This window comes from Ictalurus punctatus, chromosome 9, assembly GCF_001660625.3.
Source record: "Ictalurus punctatus breed USDA103 chromosome 9, Coco_2.0, whole genome shotgun sequence".
In the NCBI taxonomy this organism is placed as follows: domain Eukaryota; kingdom Metazoa; phylum Chordata; class Actinopteri; order Siluriformes; family Ictaluridae; genus Ictalurus; species Ictalurus punctatus.
In genome coordinates this window covers 13991281-14016386 of record NC_030424.2, presented here as the reverse complement: position 1 = coordinate 14016386, position 25106 = coordinate 13991281, and the positions used below count along the sequence as shown (strand labels likewise).

Genomic DNA, 25106 nt, shown 5'->3' with positions numbered 1-25106 from the left:
GCTAAGGTTTTGGTGAACAAAACTGTCAGTCTGTCTGACATGTCTGGTTCAGCCCAATACAGCATCTAGTTTCCTGTATCTACGGTTGCAAACAGAAAGTACCTCAAATCAAAATCGGTTCGACGTAAAAATAAGCTGAATAAGTTTTAAATAAATAAATAAATAAATAAATAAATAAATAAATAAATAAATAACATTTTAAAAAAGAAAGAAAAAAAAAAGTTAAAAAAAAAAAAAAAAAAAAAAAAAAAAAAAAAAAAAAAAAGGTAGGACAAAAAGAAGAAAAAAAGAAAAAAAAGAAATTAAATTCAGGCAGTATCAATAAGTCCCACCCCCCTCACACAATTCACATCAGAATACTTCATCTCTGTTCCCAAGTAATCCATTTTTAGAGGCACAGAGAGGAAATTCTCACTCAAAAAAAAAAAAATTTCATATTTTATATATATCTATATATATGGTGTATGGACTCAGTGTGCTGAGTAGAGAATGAGGGGAGGCAGAGTAAGGATGATGAGGAGGAGGAGGGGAGAGAGAGAAGCCAGTGAGTGTGCTCCAATTCATCTGGAGTTTCATTAGAGACAGAGAGCAAGAGAAAGACAGAAAAGACAGACAGAATGAATGAATGAATGAGAGAGGAGTGAAGAACAAAAGCAATCAAGGGATTTTCAAGGGACGTTTAAAAAAAAAAAAAAAAAAAAAAAAAGGGGGGGGGGGGGGGACGCCTGAAATCAATACGTATTCCCTCCTCCTCCTCAGCCACTCAAGTAGTCTGAGCACACACTCACCATGCTGTCTGTATCGAATACCTCCAGTTTCATCTTCATTTGCACAACACACACAAATGCATATACGCAACACAGAAATAGAGTGATGTTGGGGTGGGGGGGGGTTTGGGGTACCACGAGAGCCACATGGCTATGAACAGCCCTCTGCATCCTCAAGAGAGCCAGCATGATGAAAGTAACTCACTACAGCCTCAGTCCTTAGAGCGTGAGCAAGAGAAAGCAAGAGGCATACAGCAAGAGAGATAGAGAGAGCATGAGAGCAAGAGCACAAGAGGCATATAGCAAGAGAGATAGAGAGAGGGATATCAAGAAAGAAACAGAGATGGAGAGAGCATGAGAGATAGAGAGAGAGAGAGAGACAGCGAGAAAGAACATGTGAGAGACAGAAAGCAAGGACAGATAGCACAAGAAGCATACTGTATAGCAAGAAAACGTGGGACAGCAAGAGAGAGAGACAGACAGAAATATTGAAACAGAGAGAAAAAGAGTGAGCAGGAGAGCAAGAGAGATTGCGCGAGAGAGACCGTGTGAGACAGAAAAGAGACAGCGAGGGAGAGCAAGAGAGATAATGTGAGAGAAAGCCAGAGACAGACAGAAAGAGAGAGAGAAAACGAGAGAGAGAGAATGAACAGAACACCGCAACCAATCTACTGGCACTGCACCCAGCCTATACTCTCCACAAATTGCCTCTCCATCTCACCTGTCCCAAACAATTATCAATTATTGATGAATGAGTTGCTTTACCAAGCAGCAACAGGAGGAAGAGGAGGGGAGAGGAAGAAGCGCCCACATCCCTACTCAGGAAGGCGGAATGGAGGCTCATGAGAGACACTGTGTAGAGGCACAGACTCGACCTTCCATTGCACTTGCTGAACAGCCATACACTAGTGCACTATGAACCAGATTATCTATATAGGACTCCCACCACAACGCCCCACACACACGTACTCAAGTACTGTAGTTCAGGACCGTCCAACAAGTGTGAGAGTAAGGCACTTAGGAGAGAAATGCAGTGCTCTGTGATTGGTCAGCAGCAAAGTGGGCGTGAAGAACAGGAAACTGGCGGGAACCTCAACTCTGCATACTAACTAACTCGCATCTTAAATAGCATACTACTACTAATTCAGAACACCTGAAAGCTTTGCACATACTTTCAGGTGAATTGGTGCATGAGGTTTATCGTTTGTCAAACATTAATACTTTCTGTGCAATGCAAACAGTAGAGTCAAACACACAGTGTCCCATAAATCTCCTTACAAAGAGGGTTACATTTTTTCAGATAGCCTTTAAGAATGCCTCTGACATAGGAAGAACGTATTGAAAATCATTCTCATGGCAGGATTGGGAAGCTGTTACAAGGTTGGACTTTAGCAGGAAACATGGCTGGAACACGACAGTTATTAACAAATTCAAGAAGACGGGAAGTGGACATCCATGACGATCCACTGACAAAGGCACAACCTACATGGTGCTGGCAAACACAGTCCCCTTTGTATGGAGACTTTTGGGGCCCCGCATAGTTTTGAGCAGTGGACATCAATACGGGGTTGATGATTCAGTGCCATTGGGCCCGTGATTATAATAATCACAACATTAACAAAGCTGTCGTATCGATTATTGAGTTCCTATAGTCATTAGCTCATATGACTGGTCACTTGAATTGATTGGGTTTTAATTCAAATCTCAGAAACTCAATATAGCTATACATAACATCAAATAAACGATGTCAACTTGGACCTAATGTGCTCTGTCGGTGGAAGGTTCAGGAATAAAAAGCTCTCTGGCGCACATTATCGCCAGAATACCATTGTGCACATTTGAATAACGAGCTTTACATTTCAGTAGCTGGATTATTCATGAAATACATTTGTACTGGTTGGCAGGTTTGCCTCGCACCTTCAGGGTTGCGGTTCGATTCCCAATTGTGCCCTGTGGGTGCAGATTTTGCATGTTGCGTGGAATTTATTTTGCAGTTAAAGGGATCCCTGGCTGCAACCAGTTTGGGAAACCAGGTCTAAAATAGAAAGCTATAAAACATACAGTACATGATTTAACACACGTCTTCTCTCTTGTTTGTTTCAACTTGAGCAGCTCATAAAGAAGTAAACTACTTTATTGACCAAGTAACAGGAGATGAACACTACATTATTTCTTCATTTTTTGACCTTTTTTTTGTATTTTTTGAAGGATTAAAATCTGTTAAACAATTAAAATATTCTAGTGTTCACACTTTAATAGTTTAACTATATTTTCCTGCAATGTGGCTGCAGTCACTTTTCTAGTTTGAGACGTTTTCATACTAAAATATTAATGTTCGAATAATGTTATGTTATATATCCCTATATGTTTTAATGGAGACTACAAGACACTTCTATACGTCCCTCAGGATAAGCCCGTCTGCCAAATGCTGGAGATGTAAATGCAATACGGGGCAAGTTAGTTCATGCGTCTGCTTTACACTCCCTCATTAAAAGTCTTTAATTATACCACATCCCATGGTTTCCCCATTTAGACGATTTCTCTATAATCTTTCTCAGACGAGGCCACAGAAACTCTCAGGCGGTGTGTGCCACCATTTTATCTAAACAAGCAACAAAATATGCACTGTCACCTTCTCCTGCCTCCTTGTTTGATGGACAGCGAAGAACCTCCTTTTCTGACAGACCATGTATGTACAGGGCTGTCCCGAGTTCGTTTTAGGTGGCTCTCAGAAGCACTTCTGACAAAGCAGAAATGAGACATTACACACCCAAATTAACTCACTAAGGGCTTGGTAATTAGCTGGGGAGTCAAATCTCATCATGTGTGTTAGGTCCCTAATAGGCTGCCACTAGAGATCTGCGTATACACACATAGTTGCTTCACTGTTGGTGCTAGACATCAGCATCAATCGAGCATGCTGAATTGCCATCAGAGGACAGCAGCTACAGAGTAAACAACCTCTGAAGATGATACATTTTTTTCCAATGTCTGCTGATAATTTCTCAATTATGTTTATATGCAACCTTTTCCCCCCCCACCTTTTGCCTATCTAACGTAGCCAACTATACTATTGTAATTCAAAGGCTGAGAAGTCCATTGTTTAAATTTCAATTCAGTCAGTTTGGCTGTTGTCCAAACCACATTCTGCTATGATTTTGTGTGTGTCTAATATATCAAAATACTGCAGGATGCAGCTAGAAGTACTGATACACTAAGGGATGCATAGACTAGCTGACCAATACATTCATTGGTCGCCACTGAACAACCACCAACTAGTCCGGGTGATGGAAAAACTGCAAGTCAGAGAGTTAGCAAATGAATTAAAGATAAATGCAATTCTATAGTCAACTGTACAATACTTTGCCGGGAAAAGTAATTATTTTGTAAGGATCGTTAACACTTTGAAGTGTAGAGGTGTGCGTTTTTGTTCCCCAATTTCTTTCCCAATTTGGTCACCCTCCCACCAGCCAGCTCTCCCCAATCATAGAACAGCTACTAGCCAGGAGGGTGAAAGTGGATAAGATAGCCAAGTGCATCTTGTCAAACTGCTGCATCTCAGGTATCATAACACACTCTGAGGAAAGCACCATCTGCCCTCTTCTGCATATGAGAGCTTACAGATGACCTCAATTGGCTAGTGCCACTGTGATTAAGAGGAGAGAAAGAGTATGCCACCTCTCCCACCCAGAGCGCACGGCCAGTTTAGCTCCTTTGGCTCCCGGGTATGGAGAACTGGGACATTGTTGAGATTTGAACTTGCAACCTCCCAACCATAGGATGAACACCTTTTTTGGGCCACTTGGGAGCAGATTCTTTTTCGGCTCCTGAAAGAATCCAGAGTTATTTTTGTTGTCCTATAAAGTGAAATAAAATATATAACGTCATATTGTCATAACCATTTGTCATAACCAGTGCTGTTGAAAAGAGCACATTCAGTGATACACACTGCATGTTACTATCCAGTCCCACATAATTTATTGGAAAACAAATGCTGCTCTAGACAAAGCATCCTCCATCCAAGGAAGGCTGGTTATTGAGATACGCTAGGCTCTGTTGATCTTCCACGTTGCATGCTCTCAGTTCGAGCTTATCCATGGACGTCTGTCGCCAGGCCGTCCACACAAATGCAGTTAAAAGATTGGTATGGCCACAAATAGTTTAATATGATACAGATTATTATTATTATTATTATTATTATTATTATTATTATTATTATGTTGCACATTTATTGCATTGATTTATTCATCACCTTTAACAGTGTAGCCTAAGGAAGTTCTGAACATGGAAATTTTATTTGTAGCCTGTGTATGGAGTTTGAGGTTTGAGGTGTTTTTTGCTGTTGTTTATCTGCATTAATAAAACAGCCAAAGCTATGCTCGGAAACTATGGAACGCCTTTTGTGAATTGTTAGATGACCGGTAAAATGAATAGTCATGTACCTATACCATGTGTGGCATGTAATTTGGACATACACTATATGGCCAAAAGCTTGTCGCCACCTGACCATCACTCATACATGCTTTTTGAACATTCCATTCCAGATTTAGTCCCTTCTTTACGGTCATACTAACCTCCTCTGTTCTGGAAAGGCTTTTCACTATATTTTGGAGCTTGGTGGGGATTTGCCCATTCAAGCACAAGAGTTTTACTGAGGTGAGGAGGCCTGGGGTGCGGTCAGCGTTCTAATTTATCCCAAATGTGTTCAGTGGGGTTGAGGGCAAGGTTCTGTGCTGGTCACTCGAGTTCTTCCCTTCCAACCGTGGCAAACCATGTTTTCATGGGCCTCGACAGAACAGGTTTGGGCCACTTCGTTATAATGAAAGGAAACTAATGCTACAGCATATAAAGACATCCTATACAATTGTGAGCTAGAAACTTTGTAGCAATAGTCTGGGGAACACCCACATCTGGGTGTCGAGTGTCCACAAACAGTTTGGCCAAATAGTGTAGTGTTTTTTTTTCTGCAATCCTGGACTTTGTAAATTAGCCATAAAAACCTTGGGCAAGAGATTTCATTTCATGCAGGTGCAGATTCTATGGACATGTCAGCAAACAGCTGCAGTCTCTGCAGTCATGTAAACGTGATGCAAAGGGAGCGAATCCTTAGTCGGCCCTGGCTGGCACTAGTTCTTCAATGTGGCTGTGATGCGTCAGGGTCACATGAAAGAGAAATCCTGTAGTTCTGTGGTCGTCCAGGAGTGGAGCTGAACACCCGAGATGTACTGTACTTACCTGTTCTCAAGAAATGGGTCTCTCACTAACACAAAGAGACGCAGGGACACGTTTTCATGCTGTTGTGACTCAAACCTATTCCTTCCTGAACCCGGGTTAATCTCGAGGCCGAACAGAACGCACCAGCAGAGTTCAGACACAGTGGGCGAGGTGATTACAGGGAGTGGTCAGTTCAGTTCAGGGTCAAGTCCTTCTCTCTCCACACACTCATGTGTGCAAACACGGCCACGGCACAGCTTCTACAGCTCCCTAGCTTCAGGCTCTGGCAAGGAGGAGCCAGCATCACAGAGAACAAAATATTTAATCTGTGAGTCATCAGTGAGTGTGTGTGTGCACGTACACTGACTCAGACTGGTGTAAAGAGAGCCGATAGTTCCAGCTCTCACATGTAGATGCATTCAAAGTCTCTTAGTGTCCATTCACGGAGGAGGAACTCCATCACTCTGCTTCTCACGCCCTCATCTTCACTATTCTTTTCTCCAAGCCTGTTCTCCTGTTCCTACTCTGTGACTCACCTCGCTTCCCATTTCAGTTAGATTCTCCCCTTTTCTCTTCTCCTTTCTGAAGTGGAGTCAGGATGTAGCCCACACCCATGTGGTCCACAGTCATTCCTGCCATGCATTTCTGACATATCACAAATGTCTGAAAGTCCACAGAGAGACTGCTGGCACTGCAGAGAGGCCCACAATCCACGAACACGTACACACACACACACACACACCAAGTTCTATGTGAACAATCCATCCCACTGCCTCATGGTTAAACCTATGTGCAGTGTGGACTACTTTCCTACATGCACATTCAATCTCTCTGTACCACATATACATATATTCTACATTCAAACACTGATACACTACTTTCACACCAGCACAAGTCATTACAACAGAAACAAAGCTACATGCAAACAGTTTAAAAGAAGAATTAAGTCAAAATAAAGCTCTTTGACAAAAAAAAATGAAATATGCTGTACTCAACAGTTCTGTGCTGAAAACAATGTTGGGTGTTTTGTCATTTAAAAAAAACAAAACAAAAAAAAAACCCACACACACCACACACACACCTCAGACTACATTCTAAAAATTGCAAAAGTGCTAATCTGAACTGCATGGTCAGCAATTTAGAAGTGATGCAATGAAGAGCCTTGGCAGTGAAGCATGGCTTCTCGAAGAAATCATCCGCAATCAATCTGCCCAGTGTCCGAGTCACACAGAACGGGCTTCTCTATTCACATTCACGCAACCTATACACACAAATATAAATAAAAAGATCCTTATAAATAAAAGATCTTATCTTATCTATAAATAAAAGATCCTTACTGAAAGGCAACTTACTTAAAAAGAAGTATAACCGAGAAGAGCAGGAATGACATTATTTTGTACAGGAACCCGGAGGATAGCATCACACTGGTTCCCTCGACAAAAACCCAATAGGATTTTCCCACAGGATTTTGGATTATCGCAAATAAGCTCTGTGATCGACAAAAGTTTACAACACGGAACACGTTTTGTCCGTCGAGATAATTTTCACAAATGAACAACTTTTTATGACATCTGAAGCCTAAATACAATCGCCAGAAATAAAAAGCTAATCGTATGCTATACACAAACTACAAAACATTTTCCATAATATGGAAATATGGGTTCTTGAACCAGTTTATCTGCAACGTTTTTTCAACGGTCAATGTCTTTCAATGTCCCTGACAACCTCTGTGGTCCCATATAGCAACTTGTTAGCAATCGCCTTTTTCAGTACACATAAAAGCATTAAAAAATATCATGAGTGAGGTTTTACTGCCATATTTTATGTCGTAGAATAAAATGTGAAAATATTTTGAGCTTGTGTTCACCACAGACCTTATTTCAGGCTTTTAACCAAAATCCCATTCAAAAAAACCCATTGACTTCGGGACAATGGAACCAGAAGGGCTAATATGTTAACTCGTTTATGAGATTTGGCATATAAAATAACTTCATCCCTGCGCAACTCCATAAGGCTCGAGTCATATTCGGACGGGACTAGTTTTCTAAACGAAGTCTGAGTTACAGTTCTTATCACCTGACGTCTGGACTCCATGTACCGATTCGGGCGGGACTAACATCTCCGTGTTTATTACAGAGGTAGGAGTATGTTTTGTTCATCTGAGCGTTACAGAAGATCCCATATAAACAGTTTACGTGATTTGGCTCTTCTTGTAGATTTTTTTTCTTTGCTGTGTAGCAAAAACATCTACATGCATACTGAACTGAACAGAAAGCAGAAAACGAGTGCATTAGGAAGAGCTTCTACGGTAGTTCATGTTGGCCAAAACAAACAAGGAAAAGCTGAAAAAAAGTGAAAAAATATTATCGCAATCACATACATTCGCATTCGGACAGGAGTACGTTTCTCAGAGGATCACCGAGTTAGCCGAAAAACAGTAGGTAATTTGCACAGAGGCTGTGTGAGAAAAACAAGACTCGGCAGATCGCAAAGTACGTCTGTGACACACAGATTTCTCCAACGTCCCCCTGGAAAACTAGTCCTGTCCGAATAGGACTGTGTTATACAACAACACTGGTGAACACTTTATTCTGATTGGTCGGAAGGTGTGGATTAATTTTCTAAAACAGCAACATAGGCAATAGTTCAAGATAGAATTCAATACGGCTATTTTATTTCAATCTGGTCTGCTAATTCTAATACGTTATCGTTTCAGTAGTAAAAACTCTTTCACATGGTCTTGCATGATGAACGCTCCGCTTTATCTGATCATGAGCAACGTGCATGGAAGAAGTCTCTCGTGACAGCACTTTTGTGACTCTCTTTCTTGCTAACATGAAAACCTGGGTTTATTTATGCGTCTTATTTACTTCATGAGGGAGACTTCAAGAGAAAGACTATTTACAGCTTCTATATTATAACTGATAACAGGAAATAACTTGTCTTGCGGATGTTCCACTACATTAAATGTTACTATAATGTGATTACAAACAGTAAATCACTGCAGTACATGAGGAATAATAAATTTAAAAAAATAAAATAATGATAAATAAATAAATAAATAGATAGATAGATAGATAGATAGATAGATAGATAGATAGATAGATAGATAAAAACACATCATGACATGCTGTTAAAGGAAAATAACCCACTTTCCATTGTGGATTATTTTCCAATAACAGCATGCCCCATTGTGTTTGATTCCTTACACGGACCACGCTAAAGTTATTCAAATGTGTTTGCTCTCTTTTCTCTCAACACTGCAAAAGACTTGGATGCAGAAGCTCTAACGGGGACAGTGCCAGGAAGTCCCTTGCTCATTACTTACGTGCATGTTTGTCTGCTAGGGCAACGAGCGTGGCGGAGATGTCTCTGCGTCTGTAGAAACACACCACTTTGGCCTCCACGTTCCCATTCGCCGTCTGCAAATTAGCATGAGAAGCTGCATAACTTGGACACCATAGTTTAGATAAAAGCCAAACGTACAGGTGAGGATCGAGACAGAATGACAGATTTAGACCTCGGCTGTTCCCTGCTGAAAGGAATGCAGCCAAACTGAGCAAAGAAGCAGGGGATATGGAAAGAAAAGAGGGAGTACAACATGTGCGAGAATGAAAAGTTGTGGATCGGTGTGAACGTTGACAGTCAGTCTGTCTTGACTGCCAACCACAGACAGACAGCACGGTGCATGAAACATTCAGGAAATGTCTTGCAGAAGGACTGGCAACATGCACTCAAGGGCACAGTGATGGATTATCCCCCCCCCCCCCCCCCCATACACACACACACACAATTTCACTCACCTTGTTGAGCTCCTCTATTCTCCTGATGAGCAGTGGGTTACTGGAGGAGTTTTCAAAGTAAACATAATCTGCAGAGAAGAGAAAAAAAAAAAGAAAAAAAAGAGAGCAGTCGTCAGTGGTGGTGTAGAGTCTACTCATCAGCACCAGGTGTCCTCTCCTCCCGAGAGCTACAGGCCATTTGTTACATCGGCGAACTAAAGGCAGAAGAACTACCAGGCACTAGAATCACGTACTGCTGCAAAAAATAAACTTTCTGGTTGTGCAACATGTCTGCAGTCAAGCACTGCTTTACAACAATGACGCACTCACTGGTCTTCCATTATTTATATAAAAGGTGTTATACCAAAAGAACTTTCTACAGCGGTTGTACCAATACGTACAACTTGGGCAAATAGAACTATGGAACAAAACATTAACAAATGAACTGAACACATCTACTCCGTAATATCTGCACAAATAGGGTCCGTGCTTTGGCCATTTGATTTCCTACCCCTCATTCCTCCATCCGTTTCTCCTTCAATCCTTATTCTTATTGCCTTTGGCTTTACTCCAGGCCCAGTGGGTCGGTGTGCAGGCTTAAGGCTCAGTGGGACGCCCCTGGCGGCCTCAGGCTTCCGGTGTGATTTCTGGGCGTAAACTTGCTAATGTCAGGGCCTCTGGCACACTACACCCCATACACATGGTACACAGACAGACACACACACACAAAAAAAAAAGACAAACGAGGAGGCCCTGGACTAAACACGGTCTTGGCTGATTGACCTTTTTGTGCATCCAAAGAAACAACTCCCAACATGATACAGACCGAAAACAGCTAATTTTGCATCATGATGCAAGAGCAGACAAATCAGTATCCTGTGCAATCAGGACAACCAGCCTGTGTCTGAGCTGTTCGTTTTTTATTAGTAGCTGCTTGCAGACTAATAGGTTAAAGTAGGCTGCTAATATAGATGCACCAGGGTTGTCCCCCCCCAGTCAAACAAGCAGCCAAAGAAAGAAATCATTACTGCATTGTTTTATTTAACATGTTTAAACATAACCCACTCCAGTTACCTTATATACTTCATGTACATGCGATGCACTTTTATCCTCTAACTAACTAGCTCATAGGATTTGGGGGTTAAATTACATTAGCCACTACTTTTAGGCTACTTAATTAGGTTTCCAAGTTCCTAAAATGCGTGACTGTGCAAGCACATCAGTCAGTCAGTACAGGATTTCATGGAGTTTTTTTTGTTGATTGTTGCGGCCGAAAATACTTGATTATGCTGAGGCTTTTTCGTTCAAAAATCTGCAATGCAACTTGCCGAGGTACTTATTTTTGGCAGAAAACTACTTGAATTGGCGAAATTGCAGTTGCACGAAATAGTTTTGCACGGTCTTTTGCGGTGATGACTGTTGGCAGTTGAGGCCTTTTAGCTGTACGACACACGTGAATCGAAGACGGCTTCGACTGAATGTGGGCTGTGATGACATCACTTCATGCGTCTTGGCACAAATCTGCGGTAATTTCGAAAAAGTGCAAGTTCCAAAATCACAAAATCCTGGAGGGACTGATTAGTGTTTCACTTTGGTGTCTAATGAATTTATGGTTTGTCCACCCATGATGTCAAACCCTGGCATAGTGCTGTCGCTTGTCTACCTCACAAGGAAGCGTCTTTAGAGTCTTAACTGGGGACAGGTGACCCGAACTAAACTAAGCATGGATTTTGGAATCTTTAATAAAATACACATTCATATTCAGGACTGCATCCCAACCCAGTATTGTACCTAAATGGTAAGGAGACCAGCGGTGTACGGACAATCTATTTAGGACAGTAGTATGTAGTTTGGTATGTGGTCCAAATGATATATGGTGACTCAGGATATTATTTGCTGCCATTTTCTCTATATTACAGAAGCATTAGGAGAATAAAAATAACATTGATATATAACGGTCACAGTTACAGAGTACTAGGTGAAAGAGCAAAACCTTGCGGCTGCGCCACAAATCTCACCGCACGCTGCTGCGTAGGCTCGTGTCTCTCGGTGTCAGAGATGGCTCTGTGCATCTCCAGGGCCAAGAGACACAAACCAGTCAACAAAGTCCAAAGAAAAAGCTCAAATACAGTGTATGTAGAGAGCAAAACTATGACTTCTGATCGCTTCAAGTGTGTGTCATTCATTTCTTTGTTCCATGTGTATTTTATTACCCAATCAGTATATTTTGTACTCCAGCCTGTTAAACACGTTAGACACATGACAGAGTGTTGACGTCCTCACCAAGACAAACTAATATAGATTCTGAGTGTCGATAGTTCATTGTTTTGATGGGTTCAGACATTCCAAATGATCTGTAACCATGTCCTTTTAAAGGAGACCTATTATGCAAAATTCACATGGTGTTTGAACATGACTGTGTTGGAAGTGTGTGTACACAAGCACCCTACAATGGTAAAAATCCACCTACTCCTCCACTTTTTTTTTTTTTTTATTATTCCCCATAAAGCGTCTCAAAATGAGTCGTTTTTCCTCTCCACTGTGACGTCACGTTGGAACAGGCCCCGCCCATGACTGGTGACAGACTCTGCCATATTACCATAGATCCTCCCGAGTGAGCTGCACACAGTCTACCATGTTCTCCGTACTGGAGCAGCTATAGTGATAAGAATGTCTCAGCTTGGTAAGCTTTATAAGTTTTCTGTTGTTGGCTGTAAGAATGAACGTAAAAGTCTTCATGTACTCCCGGCATCAAAGCAACCGAAGAAGCAGTTTCATTTTTGAAGGAAATGTGCCCCCCCCAAAAAAAAGTTTGTGTGAATCATTTACACCAGACTGCTTTGTGAACAAGGCTCAATATTTTTGTTAAAAAGTTGATTCTCAAGCATGGATCAATACCAGCTGTTCGTGACCCCGCTTCATATCCAGAAGACGTATCACACTTTATACTTTATGAATGTTTGCAAATCACCTTTCCGAATGTGCTTGTTAGCGGATTCCACGGCTAATGCGGGTAAAGTTACCATGGTCTCTGATCGTATTCACGGAGACCAGAGCTAGCTAGATCGTCATTATTTTCTGCCGGAGTCTCTCCTTCGTCAGTGTCTGACTCGGATTCATACATATAGGGCTGAACACCGGTATTTACTGCAGCAGTCATATTGGTTCTCTTGATTTGTCGTTGCCCTAGTATCCAAAAGTACGAGCTGCAAAAGGCGCAGCCCTCTTCGGAAAGGGGGTGGGGAGCAGCAGCTCATTTGCATTTCAAGGGATGCACACGAAAACAGCGTGTTTGTTTCCACCCAAAAAGGGGCATTTACAACATGTTATGATTAATGATCTGTGCGGTATTTTGATCTGAAACTTCACAGACACATTCTGGGGACATCTGAGACTTATACTACATCAGGTAAAAAGGGACATAATAGGTCTCCTTTAAGGGTGACAAATTAATCCGGTGTCTGAAAAAATTACTGTTTGGTTGGGGATTAACACACTAAGGCCCTGTTTACACTAGTGCGTTTTCGTAGTAAAATGCATAACTTTTGCTACAGTTACGCCAGTCATCTACACTACTCCGGCGTTTTCGACCCTTCAGAAACGCAGAAGACGCCGTTTTAGTTTGAAAACTCCGGGTTCGCGTTTCAGAGTAAACATGCGTTTTCGGTCGTGTAGTGTGGACGGAGATCGTTTCACAGCAGAAACGCCAGTGTGGACGAGGATCGTTTTCATTTTAAGATGAAAATGCACTGGTGTAAACAGGGCCTCACACTCAACCTCCACAAGTGCTGCATTCACGTAAATGCAATGACAGAAAAGTTGACAGAAAACTGGAAATTCAGTGGGTTTTTTTTGTTTGTTTTTTAAAAGAGAGATGGAAAGTGGTGCCTCTGCCAGAGCTGAATAATGTACACTCCCATTGACGAAACCCTCCATCAAAAGTTCCTTTTTTTAAAAAAAATAAATAAATAAATAAAATGTTTTCCACCATGCCACACTGGAAGAACAAACTACATGTTTATTTGCTTACTCCGGAACATGAAACAGCTTGAACGGTCTTGTGTTTTTTGCTGCAACACAACTTGCACGATATTAATCTTTTAAATCTTTACAAGACCTCAGAGACCTGACTAAAAAGAGCGTGAAATTAGTACACTGAGTATTCGATCCAGCATTGTTTACATGACTTTGACCATCTTACCATGCTACCTTCCAATGACGGTCATCATCTGTTCAGCAGTACCCGATGGTCAACGTGTGACTTCCCCCAGAAGAAAGCATAAAATATGCAGCATGTACAAGTGGACTTCTACTATACAACAACCAAAAACACAAAGATACCTAGACAAAAAAAAAAAACCACACAAATCATATATTTTGTCTCAGAGTCCAGTTTTATGCGTGTCAGAGACCTGGAGACCGCACCACTTTGCTGCCTTTTTTCTTTTTAAATGAGCTCAACTTCTACCTGAGGCTTGAGGCCCTGAGCAAAACCTGGCATGGACTCGGATGGGTGAGAGCCTCATGAGTGGCCTGTGTGTCACAAACGTGAGGAGCTGCAGAAGACCTAGAGGCAATGCCACTGCCTCTCACGACTCATCATGACCGTCTTCCAACCATCCTACCCTGCATCCTATGTCTGCACCCATAGCGTCGGTTAAGCCCCCACCTACACACACCACCAATCAGCACTCAGCACAGTTGGTGACATCACAGTGCAGTCAAATTTCCTAGGATCCAATACGTGCATGTTGCTGAGCCCTAACAAGAGAGAGACAAGTTGAATCTAACCAGGCCAGAGGTGTGGAGAAGTGGGGTAGAGAGAGACAGACAGACACAGAAGGAAAGACACAGGGAGACCGAGGGAAAAAGGAAGAAAAAAAAAAAAGAAAAAAACCCCAGAAAGATAGAGAGATATACAGACGAATGAAGGCAGAGCGAGAGGAAGAGATTCAGACAAAGATGCAGAGAGGAAGAACGTTTCCTGACCTGGCCACATCTTACATAGGTTTAAGTGCAAAGAACACACTCAATCCACAGCTCAGGACATTTAGACTGGGCTCCAAGGGACATCGGTTACTATGGCAATGTCTGTTCATTTAAGCTTATGTTCCGACACACACAGATTTCCAGCGCTTCACTCGGTTTCTCCTTTTTTGCCCATTTTTGATTTCCATCAAACAGCTTTGCTGCAGCTTTCTCAAAACACACACACCTCGACCTGTAGCCTCTGCATTTGGTCAACTGTACTCTATGCGCATAGAGAGACAGAAATAGACCGACTTGATAGGAAGGGCAAAAACAAAAGTGTGTATGGGAGAAGTGAAATCTTGAACAGACTAAAAAACAAAACCAAGCTTAAGAGTCTCTGCCAGTGAAGAAGGAAAAAAACAAAAAAAAAAAAAAAAACTACTGAACGGGTGATGAAGTTGCTGTCTCAACTGACAATCATCTGAGTGTACGAGTGAGATAAGCAGTGTCAGAGAGAAGCGAAGGAAAGCATCCTGGCCTGATGCTACAGCATGTCAGACACCCTATGGACAAAGATTAGAGCTACAGAACCTTAAAAGAACATCACAAATGTGTTTCACTATCCACAAAACAAACGCCTTAATTTGTGTCATGTAAATCAAGCCCTATTTGTGAACTTGTTTTATCTTATACTATAAAGATCATATACCTGGGATATACGATTCAAAAATCATGTTCCTGCTGCCATAGCTAGAGCTGGGTCATTCTGAGCTATAATACCAATATTGTGATCAATTGTGTCACAATACACTTTTCTAAGGTAATATTAATACTTAATAATAATAATAATAATAATAATAATAATAATAATAATAATCTTATACTTAATCTTTAAATCAAAAAACTTTTTTTAAATATTTGAAAATGATATTTAATATCTACAAAAATATCAGCATTTCAAATTTCTTTGAATTTCTTCAGCACTACAGTTTATTGTAATGCATATCGGTTACGGTTGAAATGTTTGAGAGTAGTGATTTATTTTTGTCCCATCACCCACCCCCTAGCCATAGCCAACCACGGCTGGGATTTCAAGAGAACACGACTGGTCAGGCTCTCAGAATGGCGTTCCTCCTTCCTGTCAGTTACAACGACTTCAGTTAGCAGTCTCCGACAACCCCTCCAACTATCCCTCTCCTTCTCAATCTGGAAGCTGTGTGTCGTCATCTCAAGCCCAGCTGATGAAACAAAAGCATCGTAAAACAGCACCGCCCTCAAGCAAAGCAACGACTTGTTCATGTTGAAAATGGCGTTTTTATACACAACGTATGAATATATATTTCTCTATTGGAATGGATACATCTTGGAAACTTTCGTTTGAGATTCAGGTCCATGTGGACATGATTGTACCACGCGATTCTTGTAGATTTTTCCAGGTGCATGTTCATGCTGCAAATCTCATTTACATTACATTTACATATGATTTGCTTTGTGACACAGTGCATCGTCATGCTGGAAGTAGCCACTGGGAGATGGGTCCATCGTGGCCATGAAGGGATACGCATGCTCAGCAACGATACTCAAATAGGCTGTGGCATTCGAGTGATGACTAACGGCCCAAAGTGTGCCAAGAAAACATTAGAAGTAGAATCCGACGTGGTCTTCTGCAGTTGTAGCCCATCCTCCTCGAGGTTGGATGTGTTGTGCGTTCTAGGATGCTTGTCTGCTCACACAGTGGTTATCGGAGTTACCGAAGCCTTTCCGTCAGCTTGATCCAGTCTGGCCATCCTGCATTGACCTCTCTAATCAACAAGGCGTTTCCGTCTGCAGAACTGCCGCTCACTGATGTTTTTTCTTCACCGTACCGTCCGGAGTAAAGTCTAGAGACTGTTGTGTGAGAAAATCCTCGGATATTGGTAGCTATAGAAATCAGCTATCGAACCAGTCCGTCTGGCACCAACAGTCATTCCCCAGTCAAAATCTCTGGCAGCACATTTTACCCATTCTGCTGGTTGTTGTGAACACTGCCTGAAGCTGCCGGCCCGTATCGGCATGATTTTATGCATGCAAAAAATGTTTTTTTATTCTTTTATGGTAAATTTTTTGCACAGTGTTGTTTGGAAAAGGTGAACCAGATTAATCAGTCCAGACAGGCTTTTGCAGAGGCTTTTTGTGACTGTTGCGGCTAAAAATGCTCGATATTGATGCGGCTTTTTTCAAAACTTGTGATGCAATTTGCTGTTTTTTTTTTGTTTGTTTTTTTACAGAAAGCTACTCAATAGCTGAAACTGCAGTTGCATTAAATTGTTTTGCACGGTCTTTCACAGTGATGTTTGCTGGTGAGTGAGAGCTTTTAGTTGTACTCATGTTCGACAACGAATCGAAGAGTGCTTTGGCTGACTGTGATGACATCACATGTCGTATTGTGATGTCACACGATGCGATGTGGCCCAATTCTGGGGAAAATTCGTGGTCGTTTTTGAAAAATAGCAAGGTCCTGCAAATATTGCGGAGTTTCCTTGATTTTGCATTCCTGCGATCGCAAAACCCTGGAGGGACTGATTAGTGATATGTCTCACTGATGGAAAGAAAGCCTTTATTTGTCACATATACATTGCAGGACAGCAAAATTATTTTCTTCGCATATTCCAGCTTGTAAGGAAGATGGGGTAAGACTACAGGCCCCTCATAACAGAGAGGGTTAAAGGCCCAACAGTGGCAGCACTGGGGCTTGAATCTCTGACCTTTTGATCAGTAAACCAAAGCCTTAACCACTGTTACCCTGCACTTTATATCACCATAGTACTTAGACAGCAAACTGCAAATGCCAATACACACCACGTCCCACATGCTCTGGAAAACTGAGCTGCTGTGTCACAGAGAGGAGGATGCAAATGGAATTTGTCCCAGAAAAGAAAATTCAAGTCTCTGCCACTGGAGCTCCTGAACAGTTTCTTTATAATGAGAGTTAAAAAGCAAGTCTGGGTGGTATTAAACACCAGGCCTCAGGAATGGTATGTGTGTATTATAGCTGGCAGGAGGCCTTGGAGATGTGGGGAGTCCACTGAAGTCCACTGGCTTCAAGACATTCAAGTTCTTCGATGCTCCCAGGGCCAAGACACATCAAGGCAGCTCGGGTGAGCAAATAACAAAAGAGTAGAGGATCAACAGCCATAATTTCTTATTGTCTGTTGGCCTCAAGCTCGATGTGGCCTGGTGCTCCACAACCATAGAGCTGTGACATGCAATTCTGCATATTTCCATCATTTCCACGGTTGATTGCTGTGGTCAGCTTTGGGTTGCCTTTTTTTTTTTTTTTTAAAAAAAGAAAAAAGATTTTCTTGGCACATTCTGGCCAGCACTGGAGTTTGGGGTGAACCTCAACTCAAACAGAAGGCAAACAAAGCCAAAGCAGCACAATGAGCTCTGCGAGAGGAAATTCCATAAGGCTACCTTTTACCATCCTGTTCGGTGAAGACAAAGAAGAAAAGGGAGCACTGAGACAAGCTTTGTCTTCACTCTCCAAGGCATTGTTTTTCAACGATAGCTTGGCATTCAGATGCAAAGCGTCACTGTTCAGGGGGGGGGGGTATGTCGTTGGCTTTGTGCTGTTGATGGCACAGATTTACCTTGAGCATCTCCACTAATTCAGCATTAAGGAAGGAGTCAACAGCGCTGCATTGCCTATGCACTTCAGCTAGGCTTGTACAATTAGTTGCGTATTAATCGTTATTAGCAATTTTGGGCTCTATGATTTGCTAAATCACAAAAGGCTCCAACTAATGCATCCACTTAGAAGCATGCCTCCTGCATTAAAAATCAACTGTTACTAGTTGTAAACAACATTACCCATAAACAGAGCTTCAACGAATTTAGCACGGATGCCCAATCTCCACTGAGTGTTCTGTCTGCAGTCTGACGAGCAGCAGGCATCCCTGCAGAGCGAGCAGAGACGATGTATTAAAATGTGCCGTGTATCTCTCCTAACAAGTCAAAGTGAACAAAGCGCTAATATCAAGTCTTTTTTTTTTTTTTTCAAGAAATGTAGAGATTGTATACGGAATCGGTCCTTATGCTGCCTTCGGAACACGACAGATTTGGGTCTCAGGTGTACCAACAGATCATTTCTACATAGGCAGCCTCTTCAGACTGGAAAGCAGAGCTAGTAACAATAGTTTGTAATATTGAAGACAAAAAAAAATTCTATATAACCAATTAATGCTTTTTCTTTGTTGAGAACAAAAATGAGAGTTCTATTACATTAATGGTTTGAATACACTGATTTTGCCCGGTTCTGCGCTCATTCTGGAGAATGTAGGAGAACATCGGGCCTGAGGGGGAGAGCGGTCATCAATATGTATCAGGTGCTGCAGAGGCTGGAGGTACAGTGGCCCATAGAGGTTCTATAATGGTCAAAGAGCCTGAGGCCATTTACAGCTTCAACACCACAGAACATTGCAAATGCTGAGTGAAGAGTGTAAAGACATCCCAATCCACACTACAATCTTTCCCAAGCCTTCACCAGAACAACACACTGATAGAGAAGTAATGTGCCACATCCACAATGAAAGAGCAATTCGCTGATAGAGAGAGCTTTATGTTGGAAAAATAAGATAAGTGCATTCCTATCTACTATATAATCCTGATATAAAACCTCTGAGCATTTCTCTGCGAACTTTGTTTGTCAGTGTACACAAAACATCACAGGCATGATGGAGACATGCTTCATGTTCTAAATTCACACTTACAATCCGTATCCCACTGGTCCAGATCACTTCCCCCACCATAAACGTGATTGTGAGCATTGCTATCAGAGCTAATACCACCACGACATTTCTCCTGAAATACTAGATAGGAGCTGTAGTTGAGATGTTCTAATGTGTCCACTGATATATTTTACGCCATGAAAGTGAGATGCTGACATGGCTCCATCGTACCCGTTTTGCATAACCTGGCAAAAGGGCCTTCCGGAGAGTCGGCTTAGTTACTAATAGTACCCCGATATCAGCTCAAAGCTGAAACTCAAAGCTCAGATAGTGGCAACCTTTTTTTTTAATGGATAAAGTGGGATTGCAGCGTAAAATGCATAATTTAAAAAAACCCACCCAATCCCATTGCAGAAAACTATCTTCCCCAATATACAGATACTCAAATTCAATGGCAATACTGGTCTGAAACACTAAAGTGATGAATATAATTTTTCAAATATAATAAATTCATATAAATGATTTTGCTATAATTCACATGCGCAAGGCTTTTAATGAATGATAGTAATGCTACTTAAGCAAAGGAAATAGTTGTGATCTTACATACTAAATCCACAGGTGATGATACCTTTACAGGTTAACATACGCCATGTCCAGTACCTTATATAACACCACAGCACCACAGCTATCTGCTCATTACAAAAACAACTCGTGTACAATGTCCACATGCACGAGCCGTATACCATCCGCTAAAATAAATAAATAAATAAAAATTCACCATTGAATACGATAATGAGCAGCAGTATCAGGCTGATACAACACAGACATATGTCCTGGAATAATAGAAAAGGAACGTATAGGAGATATTTTCTAATCTGTCCACTGATGTATTATGCTAAACTGCGATGTTGACCAACAAGACACAAAGGACGTTAAATGTCTTAAAGTACACCCCATTGTGTCAGGTTTGCATAACCTAGCAACAGAAATTTGCAAAGAGTGTCCGCTTGGTTACTAAGAGGACATAGATTGCGGGTCTGTACGAGCTGATACTCGAGCTCTGTTGTTAAGATCGTATCAAAAGTGGAAAAGCTGGATCATAAAATACGTCGGTAGAAAATGTCAAATCTGACCCAATACAATATCAGAAAAACATCTGCCCCAATATATATACTCAAAATCAGAGGTGATATTGAATTATATATGATAGAATTTGATATTTTTCAATCCATGAGGCCTTTTATGAATGGTGAAGTAGTAATGCTACTTTGTCTGCTGTGGAGAGAAAAAAAAAAAAACAACCCAAGATTGTAAATTAAATCCATCTCCAAAACCTATTTCCATTTTAACATGTGAAGGAGTCCAGTGCTGCACACTTGAGCAATGTCTCTGCACCATCGCACCTGATTTAACACCCCATCTATCTGCTCATTACTAAACCCTTCATCATCAGCCGCAGCAGCAGACAGCAGGGAGCAAAGGGCCAGGGTAGGGGTCTCCGAGAGGCAGAGTGTTCAAGCTACTCTCTTAATGACATTTATTCTGTACATTTACTCATTTGGCAGACGCTGTTACCCAAGTTGAGCTGAGCAGACGAAGGTTGCTCAAGACCCCAACAGTGGCAGCTGGGTGAGACTCAAACTCACAACCTTTCTATTAGTAGTCCAGAGCCCTTCCCTCCGAGTCACCATTGTCCTGATGAAGAAATCATACACACAAAAAATAACCTGCCTCATCCTAGTCAGGGAGGACAATGATTTAGAGACACGTACAAACCAAACTAGTCAGATCATCCAGGTTGAATTTTTTTAAAAACGTCTTCCTTTCAACACGTAACATTTTAAAGTCGTTCTGATCACCCTGCGACAGAAACCATCACAGAAATTCTAATGGTTCTGATGACAACCACCATTACAAACCACCAGCTAGTTCAACAAAGACTTCATGTACAAACCATAATGAACTTTCTTTTACTTTCACACGATCCATTGTTACCCAGATGATGATAGGTTCCCTTCTGAGTCTGGTTTCTTCCTCACATCTTAGGGAGTTGTTCCTCGCCACCGGCTTGCTCATAAGGGATTAATCCACACACTTAAAATCTGTATCCTGTGTTTTATATTTCTGTAAAGCTGCTTTGAGACAATGACTGTTATAAAAAGCTCTATACAAATCAAATGGAATGGAAGTGAATCAGCTAACCATTACAGGTCTTTAATGGTATCCACTAGACATAACATACCACCAGTAGAGACCAGTTTAAAAACAATACAATTCCCATTATAACCACTACAAATGAGGGTTTGTATAGTTGTTGTTTTTTTTTTTTTTTGGGGGGGGGGTCAGCAGGGCAGGCTGTAGAGCTGCCAAATGTGACATAGTAACACCAGGAGACTAACTTAGCTAAGACAAACCCTGGTTTCTCACATTTCAAATTTCTTAACAAAGCTATCCAAGGGATAGTTTATCATGACTATATTCCCCACTCTTATACAGAGTGTGTGTGTGTGTGTGTGTGTGTGTGTGTGTGTGTGTGTGTGTGAGTGAGAGAGAACTATCTGACTCTCCCAGCACTTCGGCTGATTGAAAAGTATCACTTCACAAGTCATCTTAATGAATTGTGTCTCATAGACCTTTAAGTCAGTCTTCAGCTAGCTAGTCAAAGCCTAAGCCTAAGCCGCAGCAGAAGCATTGTTTCCGCCAACACTGAGCACGACAGTGTGGAAAACGCTCCATGCTGCTCAAAAACTTAACGTTAACTTTTAAAAAATGCTTTACCCGTTCAGTCAGAAAACAACTGAAGTCTCGTTGCTGAGGATAAAACTTGTTTATAAGTCTAAATTGCTAATGCTAAAACAGTATACTTTTTTTAACGCAGAGGGAGAAATTCATAGGGTCCCGAAACTAGACTCTTTCCTCTTCCTCTTCCTCCTCACACAGGCACCATCATCATCCTCATCCTCCAGTCACACGCACAGCACACGCCACTTAAGCATTTTTAGAAAATAAAGAGGAAGGACAGAGCAAAGCTGCTAGCTTCGGTCGTACAAAAGAAACTGAAAACGACTAAAACGATACAAAACGTGCTCTCTACCTCCAACCCGGTACATATTGGCTGCCATGACTGCCCCCTGCTCCTGGTGTCTCCAGGTGAAGGGCTGTGTGCTGCCGCCGTCGCTGCCACTGCCGCCGCTGAGCGCGCTGGAAAATGGTGGCTGGATCAATATGAAGCGGACCAGTCAGCGAGCTTAAAGAGACAGTACACTTATTTTTTTTAAATCTCACGTTCTCCCTTGAACGCGTTAATTAAGAACGTCTGAGGAATGGCGCGTACAATTGGGACATGCCTGCGGAACCGGAAGTGAATCTTGAGACATTAGAATAAACAAGGGGGGGGGGGGTTAGCTACCGGCTGAGCAGAGTTGAAAAACACACAAAAAAAAATAGTGCTGTGCTACTTCAGACTGACTAGAGGCAGAACAATAACAAAGTTTACAGTTACTCCCAAACACACATGCAAAAGTGAAAATGTATAGTGTATTTAATATAATCAGAAGAATAATGTGAGCTAATGGTGGTAGATAGGTATAATCAAATCCTGAGGATACATCTGAAATATCCCTACTGCACTACTATACAGTGGGCAAGAAGCAGTACGCCAAATGAGTAGTATGTCTGAATTCTCAGTTTTCATAAAACAGTAGGCGATAAATTCCCGGATGACCTACAGCTTCTGCTGAGAGTCTGCAGTATTCTGCAGTGGGTACTGCACTATCCCATAAGGCAATGGGACTGGTGCAGAAGAGCTGCCAGAATCCAAGCCATGTAGTACATCCGGAATATATTCATGCTTACCACTTTACTGAGCAGTACATACTGTATCAACGGCCGAGCTGTAGGTACTGTCACAGTATGTGATTTCGGACGTGGCCTGAGTTTCATTATTCCCAAACACCAGGCCAGGGGCAGCAGAGTGGCTTAGTGGTTAGCATGTTTACCTTGCATCTCCGGGGTTGAGGGTTTGGTTGGGGTTGCACAGAGTTTGCATGTTTGCCCCTTGCTTTGATTCACACCTCCACTCTGTGTTTACAGAGTTTGTATGTTCTCCCTGTGCTTTGGGGGGTTTCTCCAGGTCCTCCAATTTCCTCCCCAAGTCCAAAGACATGTGTTGTAGGCTGATTGGCATTTCCAAAATGTCTGTAGTGTGTGTCCATAGAATGTGTGTGTGATTGTGCCCTGTGATGGGTTGGCACCCTGTCCAGAGTGTCCCCCGCGTTGTGCCCCAAGTTACCTGGGATAGGCTCCAGGCTTCCCTGTGAGCCTGTGTAACATAAACGTTATTGAAAATGGGTGGAAACACTAGGCCATCAATGCTGCTGTGAAGCCATTAGGGGGCCCACAATCTACAGCAAAGACTGTCTTTAACAGTCAGATCCTTCATTATCAGTAACCACTTTATCCTGGTCAGGATTGCAGTGGATCTGGAGCCTATCCCTTAAACACTGGATGTGAGGCAGTAATACACTCTGGATGGGACATATGTACACACACATTCATACATTTATTCACACTGGGAAGCAATTTAGAGTCACCAGTCCACCATTTTTGGGAGGTGGAAGGAAACTAGAGAACCCTGAGGAAATCCATGCAGATGCAGGATGAACATGTAAAACTCTGTGCAGACAGTAACCTGAGCTCAGGATTAAACCGGGGATCCTGGAACTCTTACCCATCATGCCACCCCCAGATGAATGGTTGTAAAAGTAAAACTATTGACACATGACCTCTTTGGATAGTCAGCACACACATATCAACACATCTTGTTATCTCCAAATATGCACCCATTTGTTCACTTCCACTCGTTTTGGCACACACTGGTAGTACAATTGTCAGCAACAACACAGCATTACATGATCATATGGACTAACAACTATTTTCACCCTCTCCACCAACCAGTCATCATCAACCATATTAACAGTACTGGTAAGTGCAGTGTTTCTTTCTGTCCGTTATTCTATTAACTGTTCAGCCACCAGATGTTGTGGACTGTGATCTAGTCTGTAGCCTTTTAGCCACAGGACATGACATCACTTCATGACAATTCTGAGAAGATTGGAAAGTTCTACAGTTCACAGCTCATATATAACTCCACTATCAATTTCACTCATTTCCAAATAGGCAGGTGTTTAACTGTACCACAGGAGCACACTATAGTGAAATAGTGGAAGTGCCTACCCAGGACTATAGAAATTGTATTTTCATAAAATGTGACGGACCACAGAGTCTGTATTTGCACAAGACCCAGAAATTTGTGGAACGCCCCTGCTTCCCCACATTAGCACCAAGCCATGCCTTCCTTTGATGGAAGGAAAACTTGAATCACTGCATTTCAGAAATTGCCGTTGTGGGTGGTATAAGTTCCAGAGCTTTTCTGAAGAGAATGAGTCAGCATGTAAATAAGCGGAGCCGAGCGGAGATTGGGGTGACAGCAGGAAACACTTAGTTGTGTATTACCACGAGACTAACAGCTCTCAGTACAACTGACAAAAAAAACATTAGTGCTGAAGTTATGTACAGCTCACACTGGGTCTGGATTCAGTGTAAGACGGTGGATTGTAATCAGTGAATTTTGGGGAGTTCAGTGAACTTTCTCTAAACAGTACACA

General features: G+C 41.9%; 1 protein-coding gene across 2 annotated transcripts in view; it reads right to left on the bottom strand.

The window, feature by feature from the left end:
• The window catches only part of mta1 (metastasis associated 1), a 38632-nt gene extending 15842 nt beyond the window's left edge, over positions 1–22790 (bottom strand). Inside the window, exons 1-3 of one of the 2 annotated variants that reach the window (XM_017475706.3) lie at positions 22535–22790; positions 9785–9852; positions 9310–9403 (exon numbers count right to left, since the gene is read on the bottom strand). In XM_017475706.3, coding sequence (XP_017331195.2) covers positions 9310–9403; positions 9785–9852; positions 22535–22562 — 190 coding nt within the window. In that variant the 5' untranslated portion in view covers positions 22563–22790. Of the gene's footprint in view, positions 1–9309; positions 9404–9784; positions 9853–10274; positions 10409–22534 lie in introns of those variants that run through there. The other variant, XM_017475707.3, reaches the window with a different exon arrangement.
• Positions 22791–25106: the final 2316 nt, after the last annotated feature.